Source organism: Cheilinus undulatus, linkage group 11 (assembly GCF_018320785.1).
Source record: "Cheilinus undulatus linkage group 11, ASM1832078v1, whole genome shotgun sequence".
NCBI lineage: Eukaryota > Metazoa > Chordata > Actinopteri > Labriformes > Labridae > Cheilinus > Cheilinus undulatus.
Window position 1 is genome coordinate 14,205,758 of NC_054875.1, and position 24,780 is coordinate 14,230,537.

At 38.6% G+C, this 24,780-nt stretch overlaps 1 protein-coding gene across 1 annotated transcript in view; it reads right to left on the minus strand.

Annotated features, from left to right (window-relative positions):
- celsr3 (cadherin, EGF LAG seven-pass G-type receptor 3) overlaps positions 1 to 24,780 on the minus strand; it is a 163,862-nt gene that overhangs the window by 89,318 nt on the left and 49,764 nt on the right. The window contains exons 3-4 of the mRNA XM_041798985.1: positions 23,576 to 23,864; positions 708 to 930 (exon numbers count right to left, since the gene is read on the minus strand). Of these exons, the coding sequence (XP_041654919.1) occupies positions 708 to 930; positions 23,576 to 23,864 (512 nt within the window). The remainder of the gene's footprint in view (positions 1 to 707; positions 931 to 23,575; positions 23,865 to 24,780) is intronic.

Sequence of the window (24,780 nt, forward strand, 5' to 3'; positions counted from 1 at the left end):
AGTGTCACCTTAGCAACTATGATTAAATGACAACACCCATAGCAACCATCCTATAACCCTGCCTGACCAATCTAGAAGACCACTTAAGATTTCGCCTGGATGACCACTCAGCATGTCAATAGGCAGAGGAGCAACAAGCACAGAAACAATGGTGTTTGAGAAAGACAAAGAACCTAATGAAAGGTAATGATGATTTTGATGAAATTACAGTTCTGACCCCTTAGTATGTGTCTTTAGAGTATTTGCTGAAACAGGCATTACTGAGACAGGAGAATATAGGTTGATAAGATGTAAGATAAGAAGGAAGACTGGAAATAGAGAGGGAAATGAGCTGTAACTGAAACCAGTAAATTGGTGGATGAAAGAGGAGAAACCACTCTCCTGGCTGGTGAGAGATGTGGAGTAAGAAGAGAGGGAAACCATGAATAATGGGATCGATCCTTCAGAGGCAGAGATGAAATAAATAGATTAAAGCAAAGACAGGAGAGACTCCACAGGCAGAAGAGACCTAAGAATCAGAGATGAGTGCTTATGGATGTCTGTACTGGCTTAACTATATAACCATAGAAGGAAGGCTGAAAGAAAGAAGTCTGGACCAAAGAAACAAAGACCAAAAAGGCAACTAAAAACTGTGAAATACAGATATAAAGAGTAGCTTTAGAAAGAACAACCCAAAGGATATAATATTAAAGCTAAACTGCACTTACGTTAGAGAGATGGAGAGATGAAATCTCTGTCTGAGGCCCCTGAACATGACGAAGGACTTGGGTGGGAAAGATCGAGCAGTGACTGTGCAGTATGGACGCTCATAGCCTCCTGCAGGACACTCACAGCGGAAACCCCCACCAGAAAGCTCCCGACATGTCCCTCCATTGCGACACACCCCTGGCACACACCTGCCCTGCCGCCGATCAAACTCACATCTGTCACCTGAGGGTTTAAAATGAAAAGGAAAAATTCATTATTGCAGTTACATGGAAATACAACAAATTCGAAAATTCACTGAAACGGAACAACTTTTTGAGTTTTCACCATATAAACAGTTTTTGTGTTTAAAAGAAATCACAAGTATGGATTAAAACGACATAGTTTCCTACAAATCACATAAAATACCCATAAGCAAAAAGATGCAGCAGTGTTTCCCCTTCCATTGTATTAGGGGGATGCCCTGCCCCCCCAACGGCTTCCCCCGCCCCCTTGAAGGTCGAGTCAATTTTATTTAATAGTATTTTGTACATAGCGCCCAATCACAACAGAAGCCTACAGAGCAGGACTCTACCTAGTCCCTTTATTAAACAAACTAAATAGCCCTACCTAGTTTACGCGAATGCATGTTATTTCTGAGTCCCGGTTTTCTGCTCATTCCATCTGACTTTATAACCAGAGCTGAGAAAGCTCACTGAGCAGAGAGCAGGGCCTCTTCCTCCCCGTGTCAGAGCGGCAGTCACATGTGTGCTAGGATGCTATTACTCAGTATTATGAGAGAGCTCTTTAATGCAACTAGTTTATCCTCTATATTTGTGTATGAACCGATGTCCTGAATGTTTTACGTCCAAGATAGTGAAACAACCGCTGAATCCGGAGCGAGATTGCAGCAATTGTCCTTACTTTATTGAATTCTTGCGACAAGACTGACACTGCAATCCACTGTATATCACGCTGCAAACTGACAAACAGGTGGGAAACGTGGTTAAAATTAGTGACTGTTGGGCTCATGTCCACACCATTTTCTCTTGATCTTCTCACCACAGCAAACAGAAATACACATGGTTCCTCACAGGTGTGTGGGGATCAGCTTGGCTCCTATACATGACTGAGCGGCCAATCTGCGGGTCACCTGTCAATCATTTTATCATTTTTCAATTTATTCATCTGGGATTAATAAACTGGTGAAAAATCCTTTTTGTCTTTTTATTCCTCACATGCATGTTTCTCATAGCGCCTGATGCTATTGGCGATATTTATAGGAGTACTGACAAAAGATCACACAGGCATAGATTCAACAGAAAACTGAGACATGCATGTGTGTGGACAGAAATAGTGAAGAGAGAGAAAGTTAGTAGATAAAGTCAGTGGAGGACAAACAGATTTCATTAAAAAGCACATTTACCAAGATACATAATCATACCTATTGTAAATATGTTATATGTTACAATAAACTGTTTCTTAAATAACAATTTGGTTATATATTTGTTAAATCTTTCAGATGTCAGACTCATTTGTATGTGGGAAGGCCTTTCAGACAGCAGAGGTGAACTTTACACTTAATATTGGTCTGATACAGTCCTAATGTTACTCCTGATGTGGTAGGAAGGCAAAAAAGTTCATGTCCAACCCTGTTGTTCATACATGCATGCACTGTGCAGCCTTATTTTAATAATTAAAGGGAGTTTATCATTTTGGTGCTTGTCCCACAGAGACTTCAGGCTATTAATTTTTATAAGCCCTGACCTATCTAAGTCCATCAGAACAAACACATGCTGTGCATATTTAAACACACACAACTTCCCTTTAGATTCGAGTAAAACCCAGCGGTTTACAAGCTGAATCTAAATTAAACTTAAGACAAAATGTTGTTTTGATCTTAATATTTTACTCATTAGGTTGTATGCATGACAAGCTTTAAGTTAAATGATGCATAAGAAGTATTGGATCATGAATATTCATTAAGGAGCCACAAATATGGACCAAAAATGTTTTCTTAATACTGAAGCAAAAAGCTCTGCTTGTTTTGGTAAAACTTTGATCACAAAACATATAAAATTATAAATTAGTAGTTGTATTAATTATTTCTGTTGGCAAGTGACCATGGTATAAGCGGGTTAATGCCCTCTGAGGAGTCCGATTATCAGGGATTAATGGACCTTGCGGAGGTGTGAACCGTCCGACGCTGCAGGCATTAACTCTTACTTATTATCCTGATAATAAAATATTAACCGATAAAATCCATCGATAAGGCATTTGTTTTCTTTCTCACTAGACTAAACATCCCGAATCAGTAGGTGGCGCCGCAGTACGAGGCCTGCTGTTAAGCACCAGAGAAGAAGAGGAAGCAGCCTCAGTGTTAAGAGGCTAACAACATGGTGGAGTTATCCAGTATTTACAGGGAGGATAACACAGCAGTGTGCACGTAGAATTTGTCCTGCAAACATCCTGAAGAGTGGAAAGAAGTCCTCAACAGATCTCATAAGCCACTTAAATGTCACCATCCTAACGACATTAAAATGAGGTGGCAGTAGCCGCTAGCCTCAGCCACGGGCATTAGGACCAAGCCAAAGGCTAATACCAGGTAGAGTGCTGATTCAGCAGGCTTTAGAAACTGCAGAAAGTTTGCTATAGCCAAAAGGCGCAAAGTTATAATAACAAAATCTGACGGTCTCCTGATCCACCGCTACTTTCCTGCTCTGTTTGATGTGGTTTAATTCAGTCTCATTCAACATTAGGAACAGAAGTTTAGCCACATCAAATAAACTTCTTTTGTTAAATCAACAATTGAAAAAAAATTATCGGTTCTTATCTGTTATCAGTCATCAGGAGTAGAAAATTATCGGTTATCAGTATCAGTTCAGAAAAATACTTATCATGCATCACTTGGTACACCCTAACCTTTTTGGCAGTCAATCACAGAGTTTACATATGGAGATAACAAGGCATGCAATACAATCACATCAATGGGCAATTTAAAGTCACAAATTCACCAAACAAGCAACTTTCAAGTCTGTTTAAATACTGTGAGTCATTGTTTAGTAAAATGACTTATTTGTCGATGGCATTTACTTTAATAACTTTTGAAAAATCCACCTTTAATAAAGCATGTCTGATTTTTTTCAAGCTCTACAAGCAGCATAACAGTTGGTTGAAATCCATGTTGTGGATTCAGATATGCAATCAGCAAATCACAGCCAAGGCAGATTGAGGACCTTCATTTTACTCAAAAAGGTTATTTTATTTCACCTGAGATCCTTCTGTGGATGTGGTATAAGGCTGATTTAACCTGAGGGTCTTGAAATTGCCCCAGTCTATAAAGCTGTAGTTTTTTCTCCAAGTCAACCACTTAACAGAAAGCTGTTGACTCTCTCCTATCAGGCGGTGAACTGCATTCACCACTTTAGATGTAAATTAGTACTTGATTAGATGGTGCAAGCAGTGGGGTGCTGATTCCTGAGGAGCAGGAGTAAAAGCAACTGTTACAGCAGGCTAACCTTTACCGTCCTTATACTTAATATTGGTCTCACACTCCATATGAAAAACAGAGTGGACAGTTATACAAAATCTGAGTGTTCCAAAATTTGAAAGTGCATGTCTGCAGGAAAAAAAGCGAGGAGGGGGACTGCTGCAGACTGGGAATCTGTTGCTTCAGAAGTGTGTGGAAACAAAAACCATCACAAACAGATCCGCAGACGAGAATAAACACAAGATTGGCTGCCAGTAAAACAAGTGCTGGTCTGTGAGTTCCTCTGGAGGCAGAAACACCCACGCAACACATACGCAACACACACACACACACATACATAGATGCTCATTCACCGTATCACACACATAAAGAGGTATGTAGGAGACACACTTCTTTTTTGGTTTTCACCTCCTTGAGCATATTTGGACACACACATTGTCTGACATTTAGCAGTTGCAGACAAAAACAGCCAATGCCCTTCATATCCACAGAGCAGACAGGGTTGAAACTAGCCTAAAGACAGATCGCTCCTTAAGGACCCGCTTTAAAACCCGCTAACGGCTCCAAACACACGCAAAGACACACGCAAATTCACTAATACACACTCACAGACACACACACGCATACACCATGCTGGCAGGATAGCAAATAAACCACCAAAATGCATAAAAATTAATTATGAATAAAATACACATTTCTTTCTTCCTCAGCAGTATGTCTATCATACTCCTCTTCTTTCTCTATCTTTCATTAAAACACAAAAATGCACACACAATCCCATGCACACACATATAAACACACTCACAGACAAAAGGATCATTGCCCCTGCCCTCCAGGCTGTCAGGTTTTTATCAAATAGCTGTTTCTGTTGGCGCACTGTTTTAAGCTGCTTTTAGATACTAAAGTACCCACTGGCAGAGTCCTTTTACAGCTACACAAACACCCACAACGATGACGTATTGCTGCTCAAAGTAAAACTAAACCATCGTGATCAGTTTGACATAAATATGATCTGACAACACAAGACAAATGCAGCCAATAAAAAGTCACACACAAGGCCTGACCTCTGCACACGAAGTCATTTTTTTAAAATCCAAAATTGCAGCATGCTTAAAATGAAATACAACCCAGTGATCTGTCACTTATGTTTGCAAACTGACTGCAAAATTTTAATCTGAAGTTATTTAAAGAGAAAATTGATTTTAATTAGTTTTTGCACCCTGTTATGCAAATTCTGTAGATTTTAACCTCGGAGCATAATTGATTATGGCCAAATATGTACACACAACCACATGAAACAAAAACAATGAACTGAAAGATGCACTTAATTTATCCAACAGACTCTGTAGTGCTTTTGCTGTGAAGTACAAGCTTGTGTAAATAACCCAAACATCCTGTATGACTGGCAGAGCTGGGTAATGAGTAATGCTGCACAATTTAAGTGTAAGTGAACCCCCAGCTCAAAGCTAACTCCGCCCACCTCAGGATTTCAGAAAATGCACAGAAAGTGAGCAGTTTGGTACTGAGAGAGCGAGGGAGAAAGGACTTTTTCTTTTTTCTTTTTAGAGGACGGGGTTTTCCAGTTGAAGCAGGAGTGACAATGATGTTCCCTTGTTAGAAAGTGACACAGCACTGCTGCCTCAGAGTGATCTTTTGGGGTGGAGGATTTTTCCCCTCCAGAGTCCCCTGAAGCAGGCTATGGTTTAGTGGTTGACCGTGGTGGTCCTGAGCACTACCTGTTTGGGCTGTTTGCTTTGGCACCGGCATTACTAAAGCCAGAGCCCTCGGAGCAGAAGCAGTGCAGGTGCAGGCAGGAGAGGATGGAAGTGGTCTCTGAATGGTAAAGTCAGTTAGAGGCGGTAACATTTAACCTTTTATATAGAGTTTGACGTAGGATTCTACATCATATAAGCCACACCTTTTCAGAAAATATTTTTCAAAGCAGATGTCTTTTTGCACTAATCAAAAGTTGTAAAATACAGATTTTTATGAGTTTGGTGCAAATTTCATAAAAAACACAAGCATTGATGTGTTTTATCATAGTTCAGTCAGATACTTCAGTGTACAGCTGAAAAAACATGTTTGTGTTCACTACTTGGGATATGGCATTACTGAATTACTACCTATTCCTAAATCAATATGCAAAGACCTAAAGACAGACCTTAGGGTAATACAAAATTTTATTTGCATTTCATATGTGTGGTCATGGTACTTACACATACACAAAACGTAAAAAGCAATATAAAAACACACACATCATTTTCGATGCCTTGGTCTCGACAATCTGTGACACATACAACACAAACTGATCAGTCCATGGTAGGATTTAAGAGGTGGTTTACTAGTATAACACGGGAACTGCAGGTACAAACTGCTTAAGCGATTCTCCTTTACTATTTCTACTTTATTTTCCCATCATCTGTGCAAGTGATTTGAACTCCCACTGAACAAAATGAAGCTTTTATTGCATTCATGATTCTGATCTTACTACACTCTAAAGCGTGTCCCTGCACACTCTGAAATCTTTACTTGCTGATTGCTTGGTGCTTTCATTATTTGCACTTGATCAATCTTTTTTTTTTTTTTACCAACCCTGACATTGTTTTACCTTCACAAACCTGCTTTCCTTCAACTGACACCTAAGTGATTTATTTTATATACCAACATCTCCTTCTATCCAGCACCCTCCCTTTAACTACACAGCAATCTACTCCTTTGCTGTCTACTTTCCATCAAATCTAATTCCTCCATCCATCACTCACTCACTTTATCACTGTTTATTCATTTGTCCATATTTATTTTCCTCACTCAATTTCCCAGCACCACCTCTCTCCTCATGCCACAGGCAGCTAAAAACAGCCACTTACTGGCTGACAAACACAGTCTCCCACACCAGCAAATCACCCTGAGGAGACACAGCCAGACACCCGGTCACACACCCAGCTCAGATAACAATAGCCTAAGGACATTCAGATTATCACATCTGTCTGTCCCTGTTTAGCTTTCTCTCATCCTCTCCCCCCTCTCACATTAAACATATACTTCTAAGTAAGTGCACACAACAGGGAACCAATTAAATGTGGAAACATGCAGACACACGAAGGCTCCTTCACCCACACATCAGCTCTCTAACATCACAATTTCACTGCCTTTGTCTGTAGTGCCCATTCAACCATACAGACCCACTCATTAATATTAAAATAAATAAATAGACATTAATACTCATGAATTATGCGTGTGTGGAGACATAAACATGCACACAACTACACAACAAGGCCTATCAGTACACATGCTGGGTCATTATGCACGCCCATTTGCTCATAGGTTGATAGACTGGTAGAGATAAATTGGCGATGGAACAAAGGCAGAAAAACAAAAAATACACCTCTGCATTCAGTCTAAAGTAACAACTGCAGACTAGGAAAAACACTCACACAAAGCTGACACAGACACACACACTAGCTAAAGTAAAGCAGACCAGACGTGATGTCAGTCTGACTCAACGATAGTCTTTTTTTCAGCTCTGTCCAGACGGTGTGGAGGCGCCCACTTCACTGAGGCACTTACACTGATCATCAGTGATAGGCAAACACACATGCACACACAAACACACATAAAAAAGGATAGAAAGTCAATCAGTATAGAGATATAAAAGTGCATCATTCCTCATTATAACACTAAACACTCAATACGAGCATGCATTCTAAAAATGGAACCAAGGGGTTTTCATGAACATACAAGAAGCAACAGCACATACAGTCACAGGAGATGCTGCTTAATGAACTGGTACAAACAAAGAAGTGTACCAGTGTTCATTTTGGCAGCTATTTTTAATTTTAATCTTAGTTTTAGTCTTTAAATGAAATGCATTTTAGTTTTAGTCACATTTTAGTCATTTCTATCCTTTTTAGTTTTAGTCTAGTTTTACTTGACGAAAACTCCAGTCCAAGCATGTATTTTCTTGCCCAAATCTGGTACCAAATGATGGTAGCGTGTTCTCTGAACCCTGCTAAACCTGGGGTCCCTGCTTCCCACAGCTGAGAGGCAGAACAGATACAGCTGCATTATTTTTAGACAGATTACCCACAGTGGAGAAACATCATGGATTTTGAATGTCTGACAAAAACTAAATTACATTTAGTCTAGTTTTAGTCATCTTGACAAAAACTAAACTTAGTTTTTGTCTGTTTTGGTCATCACAGATCTATTTTTTGTTAGTTTTAGTCTAGTTTTTGTCATGGAAAAAAGGCTGTCCACGAAAAGATTTAGTCATAGTTGTATTCGACGAAATTAACACTGAAGTGTACTTGAGCTCATCCTCAAATCAAGGATGTCCCATTTTTACTAACTTAAAGGTTAAATTTAATTTTCTAACAACTTTTTACATTTCTTTTTTTAAAAGGGAAAAAATGTAATTCTTCATTCTCTTTTAGGACTCACATTTTTTTTGCAGGATTGTATTTCTTCACATCAGAGATACATTTACCAATGTAGGGTTAAGTGCTATTAAACAAAAAAAAATTCAAAACTTTGAAACAACAAACAATTAGATTTTTTTGGTTAAATATATCAACATCAGAATTGGTTAAGAAAGTCAGTATTTTCTTTCAGGTAATTTAACAAAGAATCAAAGTCATACAACTTTATACTTAACAATCTTTGATCAAATTACCTCCACTGGAACAAACAGGGTCATCAAAATGCTGATGACAGAATATCTTTGCAGGTTATATTTTTATTTTTTTACCTTACAATGTTTGATTTGTTTTTGGGCATAAAATGTCAGCATCAAGAAAATCACAGAAAAACATGTTTTATAACATACATGTAATATCCTCACTTAAAAAAACTAGTGTCTTGTCTTTGTTCAAATTTTGTTTTAACTGTTGCTGTAAACTATTTTCATTTAGCTCTTTCATTGTAGTCTCCTCTCTTCCTTGGGTCTTCATTTTTGTGGCCCCCTTTTTCTTTCCTCCTTGTCTATCTTACGTCCATGCTACATATCTAAATATAAGCTTATTGCTTTACAGTTCCTCTCTCCTTCCTTCCTCCATGTCTCTCTATACCTTGTCATTACTGTTTTTTATGCTTCCTCTCTTATTCTTCTACGCTTGGCTTAATGCATGCACACCACCCCTTCATTCACGCAGATGTTTTATTCATCAAAGCCAGTATTATTCAGCCGCCCCTCGGCATCTTAGTTTGCTCCGCCCTACCTCCCACCCCATCGCCCCCCTCCTTCAACTGAACACATGGTACATCCCTCGAGGCCAATACACTCCCAGTTGCTTCCCGATTCTCCTTCCTCTTGTCTTTCCCTGTGTAGGTCTCACCCTCACTCCTTTTTGTGCTCTTTCTTTCCTCATATAACCCCTCGAGCACCAGAACAAATCCTTAGCTGAGTGTAATTAGCCAGAATTGTTGTAAGAAGTCGTTATATTCATAGTTGTTACAAATTCCAGTATTTCATTTCTATTACCTAATGTTACACGATTAAAGTGAGAACTGTACCATGTGTTATTCCAAATAACTGATGATACTTTTCTCTAAGTTTTCAAAAAATAAAAAAATAAAAAATCTGATGTTAGGAGGTGATTAGTCTTAAAAAATTCTGGTCTATCTGCCAAATCAACCCATCTCTGCAGGCTTCTTCACTTTAAGGATAATTTTATTGCCCAACTCAATGACAATCAATTGAACTCAAATTAAATAGAAGTTTGCTGCATTCCCCAAGCCCTTTCAGCTTTTCAGGCTAAAAAATCATTAACTGCCATCTGCTGTCACCAAAAAAAGAATCTCATCCTTTGGGAAAAACTGTCATAAACCACTGTTTTAAGGTAGCCTAGGGCTTAGGCTTTGATAACTTAATGTTTGCTAACCTGTAATTCCTCTCAAAATCCAACCTCTCATCAAAATATGTTAATAATTCAAATGCTAGACTTCAGAATGCATTAAAATTGAAATGATTACATCCATTCCTTTTCATTCCTATTTTGTTTTAACTGTTGCTGTAAACTATTCCTGTGGTTTTATGGCACTCGATGTCTGTCTCTTGCCTGCATCCTGATGATGTTCATGATGTCTTAGTTGTGTAGAATGATTTCATTTCTGCACTCTGATTGATATCTGTGATGTCTTAGTTTGCATGGCAACGCATGACGCCTAGGTTTTGATGTATATTGATCTTGATGAATTATTATCTCATCCATATTTTTGGTTAGTTTCTTTAAGTGTTTGGATTCTGCTGATGCTGTCTGCATGTCACGTTCTGTCTTCTTATCTTTTCTTTGGGTTGTTACTTCGTTTTTCTGCTTGCTTCTGCACATGTCAAAGCACTTTGTAAACCCATGTTTTTAAAAGTGCTATACAAATTAAGTTATTATTATTATTATTATTATTATTATTATTATTATTGACTATACTAATACACACATGGTGTCTACATCACCAAATGCATTACACTACTGATAAAACTTGGTCATCTTTTTAAATTTGTCAGTTAGTTTCATTTTAAATTGATTTTCTAAGGAATGATTTCTACAATGAGTGATAGCATTGTATCTTTATTTTTAAGATTCTCTTATGCCTGTGCTGGACAGGACAGTAGACATAGTAGGACATCAGGGAGAGAGTGGGGAATTATATGCAGGAAATGAGCCATGAAAGAGCCATGGGTTGACTAGAACCTGGGGTGCCCACTAGGAGGACGTGTAGCAAGACCTGAGAGCTGGCCATCAGTGCTTCAGCTGTACTATTTTTGAAAGTCTGAGCCATACAACAAGTTAGATTTTTGACAGTTTATGTCTCTGCTACACATCTTAAGCTCCAATATTAGTTACGATACAAATAATATCATGACCAGACCAAACAATGTCCTAAACTAAAACTTTACATCCAAACTAGATTAAGAGATTCTGAGCTGAAGACACTCAAATATGGGACAATCTCACTATGCTGCAGTAGATTTATTTAGCTCTTCACTTGTTAACTTTTTGTTGAACTTCTCACATACCTCATATCCCTGGCACATAGTCTCTCTCTCCTTCCTTCACTGACTTAACATCTTCTACCTTTTTCCTCCAGGCATCATTGTTTTTTCTCTGCTCTCTGTGCTTGATGATGCCACTGGGTATTATACTCCACTTTTACTCCAGTTTCCCCACTTACATGCAACTTTCTGTACTTCTTCATTTCTATTATTTCTTTTCTGGAAGTACCTTTACATTTGATTTGTTTGTTTTTCTAGTCTATATTCTTGATGTCACTATCCATCAACTAAAAGTTTAATCCATGAATATTTTAGACAGTCTCTTATGCTTCCACTTTTGCCCATATATTTTTTTTATTTCCCTCATCATTTCTCCTCTATCATTCTGTATACCTCTTTTAAAATGTAGCAACATTAGATTTTCAAACTCTTTTAAATGTAGAAGTCGAACTTTAACAGAAAATCACTTAAATTTAAATCTTAAAAAAGTTTTAAATCCTATAAATTAACTATCATTAAGTTAGAACTATTAATATACTACATATATTGACTTTTGATGACACAAAAGCAATCCCTTTTCCCGGTGTAAGCCATTCATTTTCATTTTAATTTACATTATTACATTTAACTATAATGCATCAAAAAGACAAAAGATAGTCACACAATGATTATGCAATTCCAGTGAACCAAGTCAGTTTCTCTGATCAAAGACAGTGTAACTGTCTATTAGCCTCCTCTGTCTGTTGAATCTCAGTTCTGGCTATTGATCCCTTGCAGACCCATGATTACTATGATGCATATCACCAAAATGGATGGCAGAAGTACAGCCATTAAAACAAGCTACAATGCATTTGTATTGATAATTACATTTGAGGTGAATTTCAGAGCCCTAAAAGAAACTAATGCCTGTGACTGTCAAATGAAATGAGTCACCTCGAGGGTACTCAAAAGAGGAAAAACTTCCATAGGCCAGCTGAAAAAGGCGTTTTTCATTCACAAGCAGTGACCCTAACTCATAGAAAGGCATTGATGCCTTCGCTGCTGTTCACGCAAATACCTCTTCATTTAAAAATGACATTGGCTAACATTAATCAGTTCAATGCTTCTGTTACAAATGAGAAACATATGGAATATTCTGCTTTATAATTCATTAGTATGATCTTAGTACTGACATTCCAAGCTTTCTAACAGGGGTGCACCGATCCTGATCGTATGTATTGGATCAGAGTCGATATAGCTGGTGTGGAAAAACTTCAAACATGACAATGAAAACAGTCCAGTGGCCACTTGCAGCAACATGACCGTTTCATGAGGTGGTAACAGCAGAGCTGTTTCTAACTACAAATTTGATCTGTCATCGCTGAACTAAACATGTAGCGGAATACAGAGACTTCACTATAGCAACAGCGAAGGCAGCTACACCTAAGCAACACACTCTGGACTTTAAGAGGAAAGACAAGTACCCTCAAGACAGCGATAAGGCAGAAAAGATTTTAAAAAGTGGTCCAATTCATCGCTTTGGATAACCAGCCCATCTCTATGGTGGAGAATTTGAGTGTTTGTCGTCTTCTTGAGCTTTTGGAACCACACTATGCCGTGCCATCTCGACATTACATTAGTGACACTTCCTTACCGGAGCTGTACAACAAAGTACGTGACAGCATACTAGAGAATTTAGAAAGCAACTGCCCTGCCGTTAGCTTCACCACAGACATTTGGAGCTCTGATGTTTGCCCCATGTCACTGCTGAGCCTCACTGCACACTGGATTGAGTCCTCCACCTCCTTGTCAAAGTGTGCAGTATTTCATGCTCGCCAGTTTTGTGGGTATGTTGATGTTTTGGTTCATTTCTCAAATTAAGCTGCTAGATTTGAATGGGGATTGTTGTTTTGAATCTGTATGATTCATATGTTATGGCCCCGTTCAAGTTAAACTGTTTACACCACTTTAAAGTGGAGTTGGGATGTTCTGAATTCATTCGAGTTCAGTTTTCGTAGTGACTAATATAGCCTAATCAAGTTACCATTTCTAAGCCAAACTGTAATATTTCAAATTCATTTATTGAATTCATTTGTTATTATGACTATTGACTCACCACCTGTAAGTGGAACTGAGCTTATTTGAGTTCATTATCAATTATCAGGGATTAATGGACAACCTCCGCGTCGTCCATTAATCCCTGATAATTGGACACCTCGTCGGGCATTAACCCTTACACAACTTACATGTCACTCTGCTGTCCAGGCTGGGGCAGGACCACAGACTGTGGACATTTTTGGAGTAGCCTTTTGGCTAACATGGTACTTAAGTCTCCTTAAAAAGCTACATCGTGCTGGCCTGCAGTTATATCAGCTGTGTCCCATAAATCAATGGCCTTATCTAAGCCAAGATGGTTGTGTTATAAAAAATATGTATAGCCTAGACAGTGTGTTTCCCTTAGACATGAAGTATTCTGTGTTTTTTAAGCAGTCAGTAAATTTGTTTTTGTTTTTTTAAATCTGCTTTTAACATGGTATGTGACTCCCAGTGCTTCTGCAGCCAGCCTCAAGTGGACACTTGAGAAAGGAACTGCAGTTTGTTGCATATCTGCACTGGATTTATTTGTCAACACTAAAGGTTGCTGCTTGGGTGGGACAGACACCGATGTTAGATGCAAAAGGTCTGTTAGCAAAAAAAAAAAAAAAAGCCTTTAATGGTCAAAACCCGACTCTTATCCTGAGTCACAACAATTAAAGGTTGCCAGAAATGACTACTAATTAAACATTATCACTGATTAGAGGAAGAGAAAACTCCCGGGAGACACAGGAGGTGTATATTTGCAGTTACCTCGATCGCTGAAGACCTTCTCATACATTGTTATTACAGGCACAACATTAACTTTAGTTTTTAACATGTTGTGCATATTTACCACCTGAGGTCATTGTATTTTATATTTTCTGCTTTCCTTACTTCCCCTCAAGTCTGTTATTCCAACTTATCTCTCCAAAACTAATTTAGTCTCCTCTCTCCTTCCTCTCACAATGTTTAATGCAGTTCTCCCACACAGCTCAGCAAATTGTGTCCCCTGCAGTGAATTTTTTCATGGAACATGCACATTTCCAAATCTTGTCTATAATAAATTTGGATGTCTCCATTTCCTCGATTTTTTACCCACCTACACTATCTGTCCTCGTTCCAAACCTCATCCTAAAAACTAAAGGGTCTCATTGCTCTGGCTATTTGCTCCACTTACTGTGTTTTCCACTCTCCAGAAGGTAATGTATTCTCTTTATCTGTCCATGTGGGCTCTGCTCTCCTTCTCACACACCTTACACTCAAACACACAAACACTGCCATCACACTGTTTTTAATTTCCCAAAGTAGTCCAGACAACTTCATTTATGCTCACACAAACACGGAGACGGGCATGCACCTCTAATTTGTGCCAGTTTTTACTCACACAAGCCGCTAACACATTCACTCTCTCTTTCAACAACCTCTAGCATTAATGTCACTGAAACGTAGATCAGGTCTCGTAGTAAAATCTCTCTTTACCTCTTCCAACCAGTTTAATCTATTCACAAAACTGAGGCTTCATCTCTCACCTCATTATTTTACCCTGTCCTTGGCTGTTTCAACTTTCACTCCTCTCTCATTCATCCTACCATGTGTCTTTTCTTCTATCTGGTAGCATCTATACTTACATTCTATACTCCTTTACTTAATCAGTACTTATAAAGAGTGATATAACTGCCTTTTCAGGACCTCACACATCATTTCCCTTCAAAAGTTGTCCTTGTCTTATCACCCATGAGCATGTGTCTGACACAAGTTCCCTCTGAACTCCTCCATTCTCACATTATGTCTTATCATTCCCAATTAATTGAGCTTTCGTTTGTCTCCATTTTTTCTCTCTGAGTGTGATAACTTTAAATTGCTTCACTCTCTGCAGTTCATTGTTATGGTCATGTTATTTTGCTGCTTTGCTGTGATTAGTTTTACAATAATTGGCAATGTAATTCCTCTTAAGTGCTTAACTAAATGATACAAGTTATCAGTAGCAGAGAATTAATTTATTTCATTATTTAGTTCTCATTTCTTAAATGACCTGAGTTTAATATTCCATGTGTTGATGCTGGTTAATTACATTTGTATCTAAAAAGGGTATACAGAATATGATTCAAATAAATATGCCAACCTAAAAATCTCATTGCTCCAGTTAAACAGAAAACAAGATGATGCTTCATTTAGAATTTTTAAGCTGCTAAGCAACATTGTGCTAGCTTAATAATTTACTGCTGTTTCATTGCTCTGTCAAAGTGCATCAGGCTAAATTCAAGCTCTGTCATAATACAGTAATTTGTGTACTTAAGTACAACTACATTAAAACAGCTTTGATACTTCCTGTTTAACTTTTTGATCTTTTATACCTTCTTATTGCATTAACCAGAGATTTTTCTATAATCTATGGTGTGTTTGTGATACTCAAAGAAAACAGCAAAATTCTGTAGTACTAAATTTCGGCTGCTGTCCAGGGTGCAGACCCTGAAGCTGTCCTTGGTGCAATCCCCCTGCACTCATGCCAGCTGGATTACTTTGCTTTAACTGATCAGCTTCACATACAAAATGGTTTTAAAAGTAAAGAACTAGCAGGTTTCAGTTTAAAGATCATTCCCTTTGGTGCTTTGATATGAATTCAATAAAATGCTAAACAACTGACATGTTATGGATGCCAAAACGAGCCATTTTGAAGGTCTTTTTGCAAACTGCTGAGATTCCTTTGAGTGCTTTTTTAATATTTTCTAGGTATGGGTCATTGGATTTTGTATTAAGAATCTAGTAACAGTTGTGCATTTTAAAGTATATTTACAGTAATTACAGTATATTTAAAGTATATTTAAAGTAATCTCACCGTGTTAAATATACTTTAAAATACACAACTGTTACTGTAAAGCCCTCAAAGCAAAGTAACAACTAGACTATGATTGTGAGGACATTGTCAAATAGCCTATTATATATCTAACTTAGGTTTAGTAGCAGTACTGGTGAGTGTACTGAGCAACCATGTTTACAGGTTCTTCTCCAACCTTGTTTAATGCCACATCCCACTTCTCTGAATCATCAATGGCTTAATGGAATTGGTCAGCGTGACCTGTGGTGTAACAGCCCTTTTTGAGTAGTCAGATAACAAGAAAAGTGCTTTACATGCCAATGTTTATTTGCCATGCCGTCCGTCACATAACTCTTTCCTCTGCAAACAGCCACGTCTTTTAGGCCTTGTGTATGCACAGCAACACAAAACAATGACAGTGATGATGATGTTGCAAAAATCCATTTTGTATCAGTGGTCGTATTGATACTGGTATACTGCACACCACTACTGGGAGGATTTTGAGAGGTTGTTTTTTTTTTTGCTTGCTTAACTGATATTATTTTGGGAAAATCTTCTAAGCTCCAAGTTACCAATACTTTTGGACTAGCAGTATGTTTTTTCATACACTGTAACTCGTGACCACATGTATGCCATTCTTTTTTTATTTGCAGCCTTGTTCGGGCCTCCACCGATTCGTGGAGGCAAAGAGTAAACTTCCTTCCTGTTAAAATGGTGTTATTTGATGTTATAGTTGTCCTATATAGTTGTCTACAACGTCTACAGCTCAAGGCACTTTGTAATTTACTTGTGCCTTATCCCTTCTGGCAGTAGTATTTTTTAACGTTTTGTGTTTACTTTAGCAAAAATCTAATAAGACTTTAAGTACCATGTGTTGGCTCTAAATAAATTATATGTCCTCTCCATATGTCCTCCAATGTATCTTGCCAAATATAATGAAGTTTTATCTTCCTCTGAATTCATTGCCTTCTTCACTCACTCCCCCCATTCCCCAAAGTAGCCTAATTCATCCTAACATTATGCTCCCTGTTTCCTCATTAGTATTCTGTCTTTACCTAAACAAAACTACTTTAGTCTCACAGCCAAACCTTCAATTCCTTCTCAACTTAGGAAATTTCTCCCATCATTCTCTTTTCTTTCCCTCTCACCTCTCCTCAATCATTCAAACCACTCACACCCTCTTCATAAGGCTAAATTTTATTTAGACTCTATGTTATACCTCACACAGTCTTAGCTACCTTCAGCTCATTTACTCTTTATGTGTGATCTGTTTCCTTTTCTTATCAGCTGGATTAAATTTCTCGGTGTAACATGCATATCTGCTTTATCAGATCTAAAACTAATCTCACCTCTGCCTACCGCATTTCTTCTCTGTCTCCATCTCCCACTCTCTTTCTCTGTTTCTGAGCTTTCCCTGTGTGAAGTACATATCAATACATCAGACCAATCAATTTCATTTCACCTGTCTTCTCTTTTCTTGGCTCCCCATTGTATCTTCTCTCAGACTAATTTAGCCTGCATTTATAGCTCTCTTTCTGAGTCTCCCATCTTCTATTTCAGTTCTTAGGGCATATTTCTGGTATTTTACCATACTACTATCTACATAATGTGCATTTCTCTTTATCATAACTGAGTCAGTATTCTCTCAGCTTGTGAAAAAATCAGATATCTTCTCTTTCTGTCTGCTGTTTCACAGGGAGCTTCTTTTTTGTCGCTCATCTACGCTTGTTGGTTTCAGCGTTGATGAAAGTTTTGTCTTTAAAGCAGATTTCCAAAGAGATACAGGTCAGAAAAATTTAAATGCTCACAGAAGTGCTGATGCAGACAGTTGAGCTTCAGCTGACTTTAGTGTGAAGACGTGGGAGATGAAAGTACAAATTCTTGACTTTAAAGGGACCCTAAAATAGATGAATTAAAGTCTCCATGAAGGTAAAAATAACTAAACCCAAAAAAAATCCATTATAACTATCAAAGCTACTTTTGTGATTTGCTCTTAAAATACAGTGTTTGATACAAAAAAAAAGATGGGGAACCATTTCAAGTCTAATAAGTTTACATAGGCCATACGAACTACTCCAACCTGGTATAAATACAGCAACTCCCTAATCTTGAAATCCTTTAACTAAAGTTACTGAGAGGGCAGATGTCTAGAAATCAAAATAACGGTGGGAAAGAAACAGCATAAAACTGAAACACAAAACTCCAGGTATATAAATAAACTACAACAACCCAAAATTAAACCTTGATTAGAGACAAATATTACTAACACTGATACATCTGCATGCATTGTCTTGAAATATGGAATACCTCTAGGAAAGTATACAATTAATTTCACAAGCATTTGATTTCTATTATTGGCAAGCAATATCAATGTTAAAACAGTCTTCTAATGCTTCAATAAAATGTTGTCTGCTGGGGTGGTACAGTCTCATATTGACCTTTCAGTAAAATTAAACCTTTCCAATATGATGAGGATTTTTTAAAATTCCTATTTGTGCAGAAACTTAGGTTCATTGGTGCAACATCATCAAAAAAACAATAGCCCCACTTTCAAAAACACCAAAAAAAAGAAGCCGCACAGAAGGAAGACACAATTCAAACTACTGGAGGAACCATACAGTACATCACCCATTCCTTTCAAGCCTTGTGCTAAGGCTGGGTATTTAGTGCTCAGCTGAACCATGCATGACCCCCTCAGAAGAAGAGTCTCATACTGTTTCTACATCCTTGTGGTTGGCACCATGCAGGTAGGTTAACCTTCTACACAGCAGGGTTTTCTGCCTCATGTGTAAAACAGTTTTTAACCCTCGTTATCAGAATCAAAGCTTAGTTATCCTGGGTTTAAAAGTGAGTTTCAGAAAAGGGTTAGCCTGAGGTTAGGGGTAGTATGAAATCCTTTGTCTTATGTGTGGAGGGGGTGAAAAGACACAGTGAAACCCTTGAAGAGATAATACATTTACCACTTCCAGTCACAAGTACAGTCGTGTAATACAGGAAAGGCTGAGTCAGTATTATCTTGAAAGCTCTTTTGGATTACATTTTTAATAGTCTGTTCTGGTTTTAAGAGACTTTTTCAGCTGATGCTGTTGTTTCACTTTATTTTATTTTTAATCAGGTTGAGTTGAAGGAGTCTGTTAATAGTTTCTCATGTTGAAAAATACAATGATTATTGTATCAGTAGTTTAGTAAGCAGACAGTTCTGTCACTTATACATTTTGATAAAGCGCTTCCTTCCACATGAAATTCCTCTAAACAAAAACGCATTTGATGCCACTGATACACACACACTGACACTGTGTACTCTCCTCTTTATGATTTCAGGTAGTTATTTTTACTTCAAAGATGTGACTTGTATTGCCCAAAGAAAACCCCAAACAATTGTTTGTAAACCACAGTTTACTCAGGTTTGCTGGAAGCTCGTGTTCGAGGCTAAAAAATATTAATCACTCAATGGAAAACAACATTTCCAGTCTCCATCAAACCCCAGGCTTGGCTGCTGTGAAAGCAATCCATAGAGTTTCGGGGAAAAGCAATTCAAAGCCACAAAGACAGTATGAGGGGATGGATGAAAGAGTCTGGATGAAAAAATGAAAAAAGAGAGAGAGAGCAAACTTGGTTGGAAGATGTCTGGAGATTTCTGTGTGTTGCAGAATCAATTCGTCCCTGTTTATTCGTTCTACTCCTCCTCCCCATTTTACTCTCACTAGCCCCAGGCCTTGACAAGACACCACACCACCCGACGCCTACACAGAAAGGAAAAGCACAACACCAGCTACCCCGAATCCATCTGATTTCCCTCGCTCAACCCCTAACCTCATGTCCTCCACCTCTCTCTCTTTCATTGCTCTTAGACGTCTCTCGCCCTATTTCGCCCCTGAAGTCCCGCTTCCATGTTAGTCTCTCTGAATTCATCTGTCTCCTTCATATCTCATATTGCTGTCATAACCGTCTACTCTTCACATTGCCCTCATCTCTCCGTTGGCACTCTTTCCTTCCTCTGTGACATCTTTCACCATTTCTATTTTTTTTTCTGTCCAGCTTTTTTCTCCCACACTAAATTGTCACCCCTTTTATATTAACTCTAAAGATCAATTATTTACTCTTTAATCTTCTGTCTTCTCTGTCTCTGTCCTCCTTTTTCACTCTCTGCACAGCGATCCCGCAGGTTAACTGTGTGTCAAACTGTGCAAGATCGATCTAATAAAATCTTTGACTGGCTGGTACCCATCTTGAGCTGTAGCCAAGTGAGCAATGAAAGTTGGTGAATCAGAACAGTTAGATACAGACAGAAATAAATCCTAGCAGAGACACATCATTTGTCATCCGAGCCTCAGCCATTCTGGCACATTCAGGGTTTTTTTTTTTTTTCCCCCACCTAGAAAGGGAAGCTTACAGTGTGTTGTGGGGATAGGCTTGGGCGATATATTCACTCCAAGTTTCACATTTCATCTCTGTCCTGATGAGGTGTTTTAAGCTGCTAATGACTTGAACATGTTTCCTGGTGCAGGCATTCGCAATAAAGGCATTTCAGGAAAAATAACAGCCGCAGACTTTTATTGTGAAGGGCCTGATGGAAGTGGTGTTTTTAGCATCGAGTTAGCTTAGCTTAGGTAGCCGTACCAGAGAGTTATTGCAGCTAGTTTAGAGCAGCTTTTCTGACCTCATTTAACATTGCAGCCTGGATCTTTGACTCACTTAGGACTTAGAAAAGAAAGTTAAAAAGTTAAAATAGACCTTTAAATGGTTGTTTAAGCCGTTGTAAGATGAAGACCTGCAGCGCTGGGCTCTCAACAAACTAAGACCAGCCAAAGCAGCACTTAGCTCGTGTTAAAGCCCCAGGCAGGCTGACAAAGACGGCACAATGACTTTGTTGTGGTACAGCCATTAAACTTTGACAGGAAAGACCACATTTTTGCCTGCTAACCATGCTTAGTTTCGATGGCAAGAGTGGGTGACATTTGGTTAGTTACCTTGCTACATGTAACACTAGAGCTAAACGTGCTATTGACTGGACTCAGCCTGAGCTGTCCAACACAAATCACTTACTCCACCAGCTGTGGGAGCAGATGTGCTCCACCTGTGCATCACAGCACAACGTAGGCATTTAAACCGGTGATGACAGTGTTGCAGAAATCCATTCTGTAGCAAAATTTTTACCGGTGACGGTATTAATACCGGTTTACTGCCCACCTCTAGTGGGGGACTATTTACTCTGATTGACTGATGTTAATTTGGTGTTTATTGATATAGACATGTCTGTTATCTTAGGTGTCTTCCCACAGACCCTGAAAACAACTGACCCAGAAAAAGATGTCTAGAAAAGACTTTAATGAACAATCACAGCCAGGAATTTAGTTTTAGTGTTACTATCACAATATATTACTCTATCGACGGGAAAACTGGGTGGGACTTTCTGGCAAAGGACTACATTGGTTTGCATTCTATGTTAAAGGACTGGCACTACTTTGTATCAACAGGCAGCTCTAAATCAGAGCAGACAAATGTTACATGCAGGGTCACCTGAGGCTCCATCCTTACTCAGATCATAGAGAACAACAAATAAATTTCCATAACTATGCAGATGATCCATAGCTCTACATTTCAATGTTCCAAGGTGACAATGGCCCCATACAAGCACTGCGTAAATGCACTGCATAAATGAATGAGTGAGAACTGAAGCAGTTGTTTTTGGAGGTCAAAAGAACTTTACAGTCCATCCAGTAAACTTTAGAAAATAGTTTCCATTAATTTATGCTCATTTCATGGATATATCTGTTTTTGTAATTAAGAATAATCTAAATGGGAAAACACAGTGAAAAAAATTGTTTCCCATAAAATGTGGCTGTCCAGCACAGATTAGGTCTAAGGGAAGGGAGACTGTGGCTTACGTCATATGGGCTGGGTGGCTTCAGAGATCATTGTCTGCAAAGTTATAAATGGATGCATCTGATAGGTCTCAGCTTAAACTGAAGGAGCCAGGTAATTAAGATCAGTAAAAACAAATGCTTATCATAGATGCAGGCCATTGAGATGGGCTGCGTGCTGCACTACTGTAATGTCATAACTGACATCTTGTTAACATTTTTTTTTTGTCCTCAGTTTCCTCATCGCTGGAGGATAGCAGAGCTCACTTTCACAGCCATTGTTTGGTGCTCCCCAGCTCCATTTATTACTTTTTTTCTCCTGCAGCAGACATTCTCCTCCTTCAGTGGCAGCTTAAACAATGCACTGAAGTGGGTGGAAACTACTGCCTGTCCTTCATGTGCTCGCACAAAACTGCAGACTAACTGGCTGAGGAATGGCTATTTTTGATGTGTGTTAAGCTATTCAATTCCTCCTATCGTATAAAAATGTTCAAAGTTTATTTGCATAAATTCTATCACAAGTCAAAAATAATATTTTTCCCCATCACCTATCCCTATACTCCAAATGTCATCTTCTCTTCTTTTCCTTCTGTCAGGATCTCCAGACTTTTTTTTTCACTGTATTTTTTTTATTCCTCGACTCTTTTTTTACCTTACACTTGCTCTGTCTTTCTACCTCACTAATTTCCTCCCTCTCTTTATCTCTCATTTTGCCCATCTCCATGGGAGTTCGGAAAACACTCTTTCTTGCTCATGAAAGAAAAGTGCTTCTTCTCTCCTCCAGCTCACTTTGATTCCAAATAAAAGGCTACGTGAAATATCCCCCAGACACACACTGTCATTCCTAGCATCTATCCTCTCCTACATCCTCTCAGTGGCTTGAAAAGTGAAGCAATGCAGCAGCATGAGGGGGCAGAAAGAGAGAGGAACAGAAAGAGGGAGAGAAAATAAGTCTGGAGTATTGGGAAAAGATAGAATAGAATGAAATGTGTGTTCAAGAGGGAACAAATTAGTTTGGTGACAGTATAACTGAGTGAGGAGTTCATGGTGGCAGCAGTAGTGGGGTGTTTGTGTGTCTGTGTGTTGTAAAAGACTAAATAACAGGTAGAGAGCTGAGGAGGAGAAGCACTCCCAGGAGGCAGAGAGATTGTTTTCTTGTTGTTTAACCCAACATGACAAAAGAGTGAAAACCGAGCAGATCAAAAAGCAATTCATGGTGGGCCACAAACAAAGAGGCAACGTCAGTCAGCTGAAGTTTACCAGGGCAGAGTTAAAGACTGTGCCAAATACAAACACATGAATGCACACACTGTACCTCATCCTTTCCTTTCAAATGCTTCTTTGATATCTATTTTTTCATGTATGGCTGTTCAGATGCTCACTAACCCCAGGCAAAAAATTAAACATTTTAACAAACCTCTGCCAATCCTTCACATCAAGATGTAAAATCACAACATTCTCTCTGAGATTTGATGGTTTCCATTTTTGGATTTGTGCAAATGAGAATGAAACTAAACATTTTCATTTTGTCCATGATAGTGCAACTGTCACAATCCTGTATCAGACTAAGGAAGAATAAGACAGCAATTAGGTGATTACAAATCAGATGATATTGTGATTTTAAAACCCTCAGCATTGCCAAGGAAGCAAAAACAACGCCTACTGTCATTCCTACTCACCACTGAAGTCTTCCCGACAGATACAAGTGTACCCTCCCTCTCTGCGGGCACAGACTCCTCCATTCAGGCAGGGGTTGGAGTAACACAGGTTGATCTCTGTCTCACAGTAATCACCCGTGAATCCAACAGGGCAGCGGCAGCGAAGGCCTGCGATTGGATGGATTGGTCGGAACAAGATGGAGGGTGAGGAAATGAAGGGAGCGGAGCTGTTGAAGCGCAGCACCGAAATGCACTTCATGTAGTTCTGGCATGGCTCACGCAAACACACATTGTCGTCAAATGGTAGAACCTGGAAGGATTGGAGAAGAGAAACAGATGTTGATAGTCACCTTGAAAATTTTTATTTTGCTCAGCTAAAAATACTCTCGTACACATTCTAAACACTGTGCCATTTCAGATGAGCTTGTGTTACTCTACTTTCTAATGCAAAGTGCCAATTAAACAGTGTAAACATGATCCAGACACGCTTAAATGTAATGTAAATTCCTGCAGTTGCAACTTTACCTCAGTTCAATTTAAGATGATAGTGCTAAATACATCTCCTCCATACTACAGGTAAAGCTGGCTGAAAAAGCCAAGCAATCACCATCATATCCCACGTTAAAATGTTGATTTTTTTAAAATTATTTGGATAAGCATGTTCACAGCCTTGAATAAACATAATCTGGTATCAATAACTCATTTTTGTATTGGTACACACAACATGGGGATTTATTATTTATAACTCATCTGTTTTAATTATAATATTGCCAAGTTAGAGTTGTATAATGAGAGGAATTGCTAAGTTGACATACAGACAAGTTACATAATATACAATTTTCATTATTGTAATTTCTATTGTTTAGGTTTTAATGCCTCATTAGAGACCAATGAAGGCCACTGAGACTACTAGTACATCCATGGCTTATACCAGTGTTTCCTGAACTTTTTTTTTCTGGTGACCCATTTACAAGGTACAAGCCACAGCACCCCAACACCTTTGTTTTCTGTACATTATTGCTTTCGAGTCTTATTTCTGTGCCATCCTCAGCTGGTTGGTTGAGCTTATGGCTGGCGTTACCTTGGATAATGTTAATCCAGACTCAGTCTGGTCCTGACATGACGCTTTCTGTTTTAAAAGCCTGGAAGAGACCACTTCACCTCTGTCATACGCTTTCTTTGCTTTCGACCCCTTGGGCTTTCAGTTGCTGTCTGGTCTGGAACAA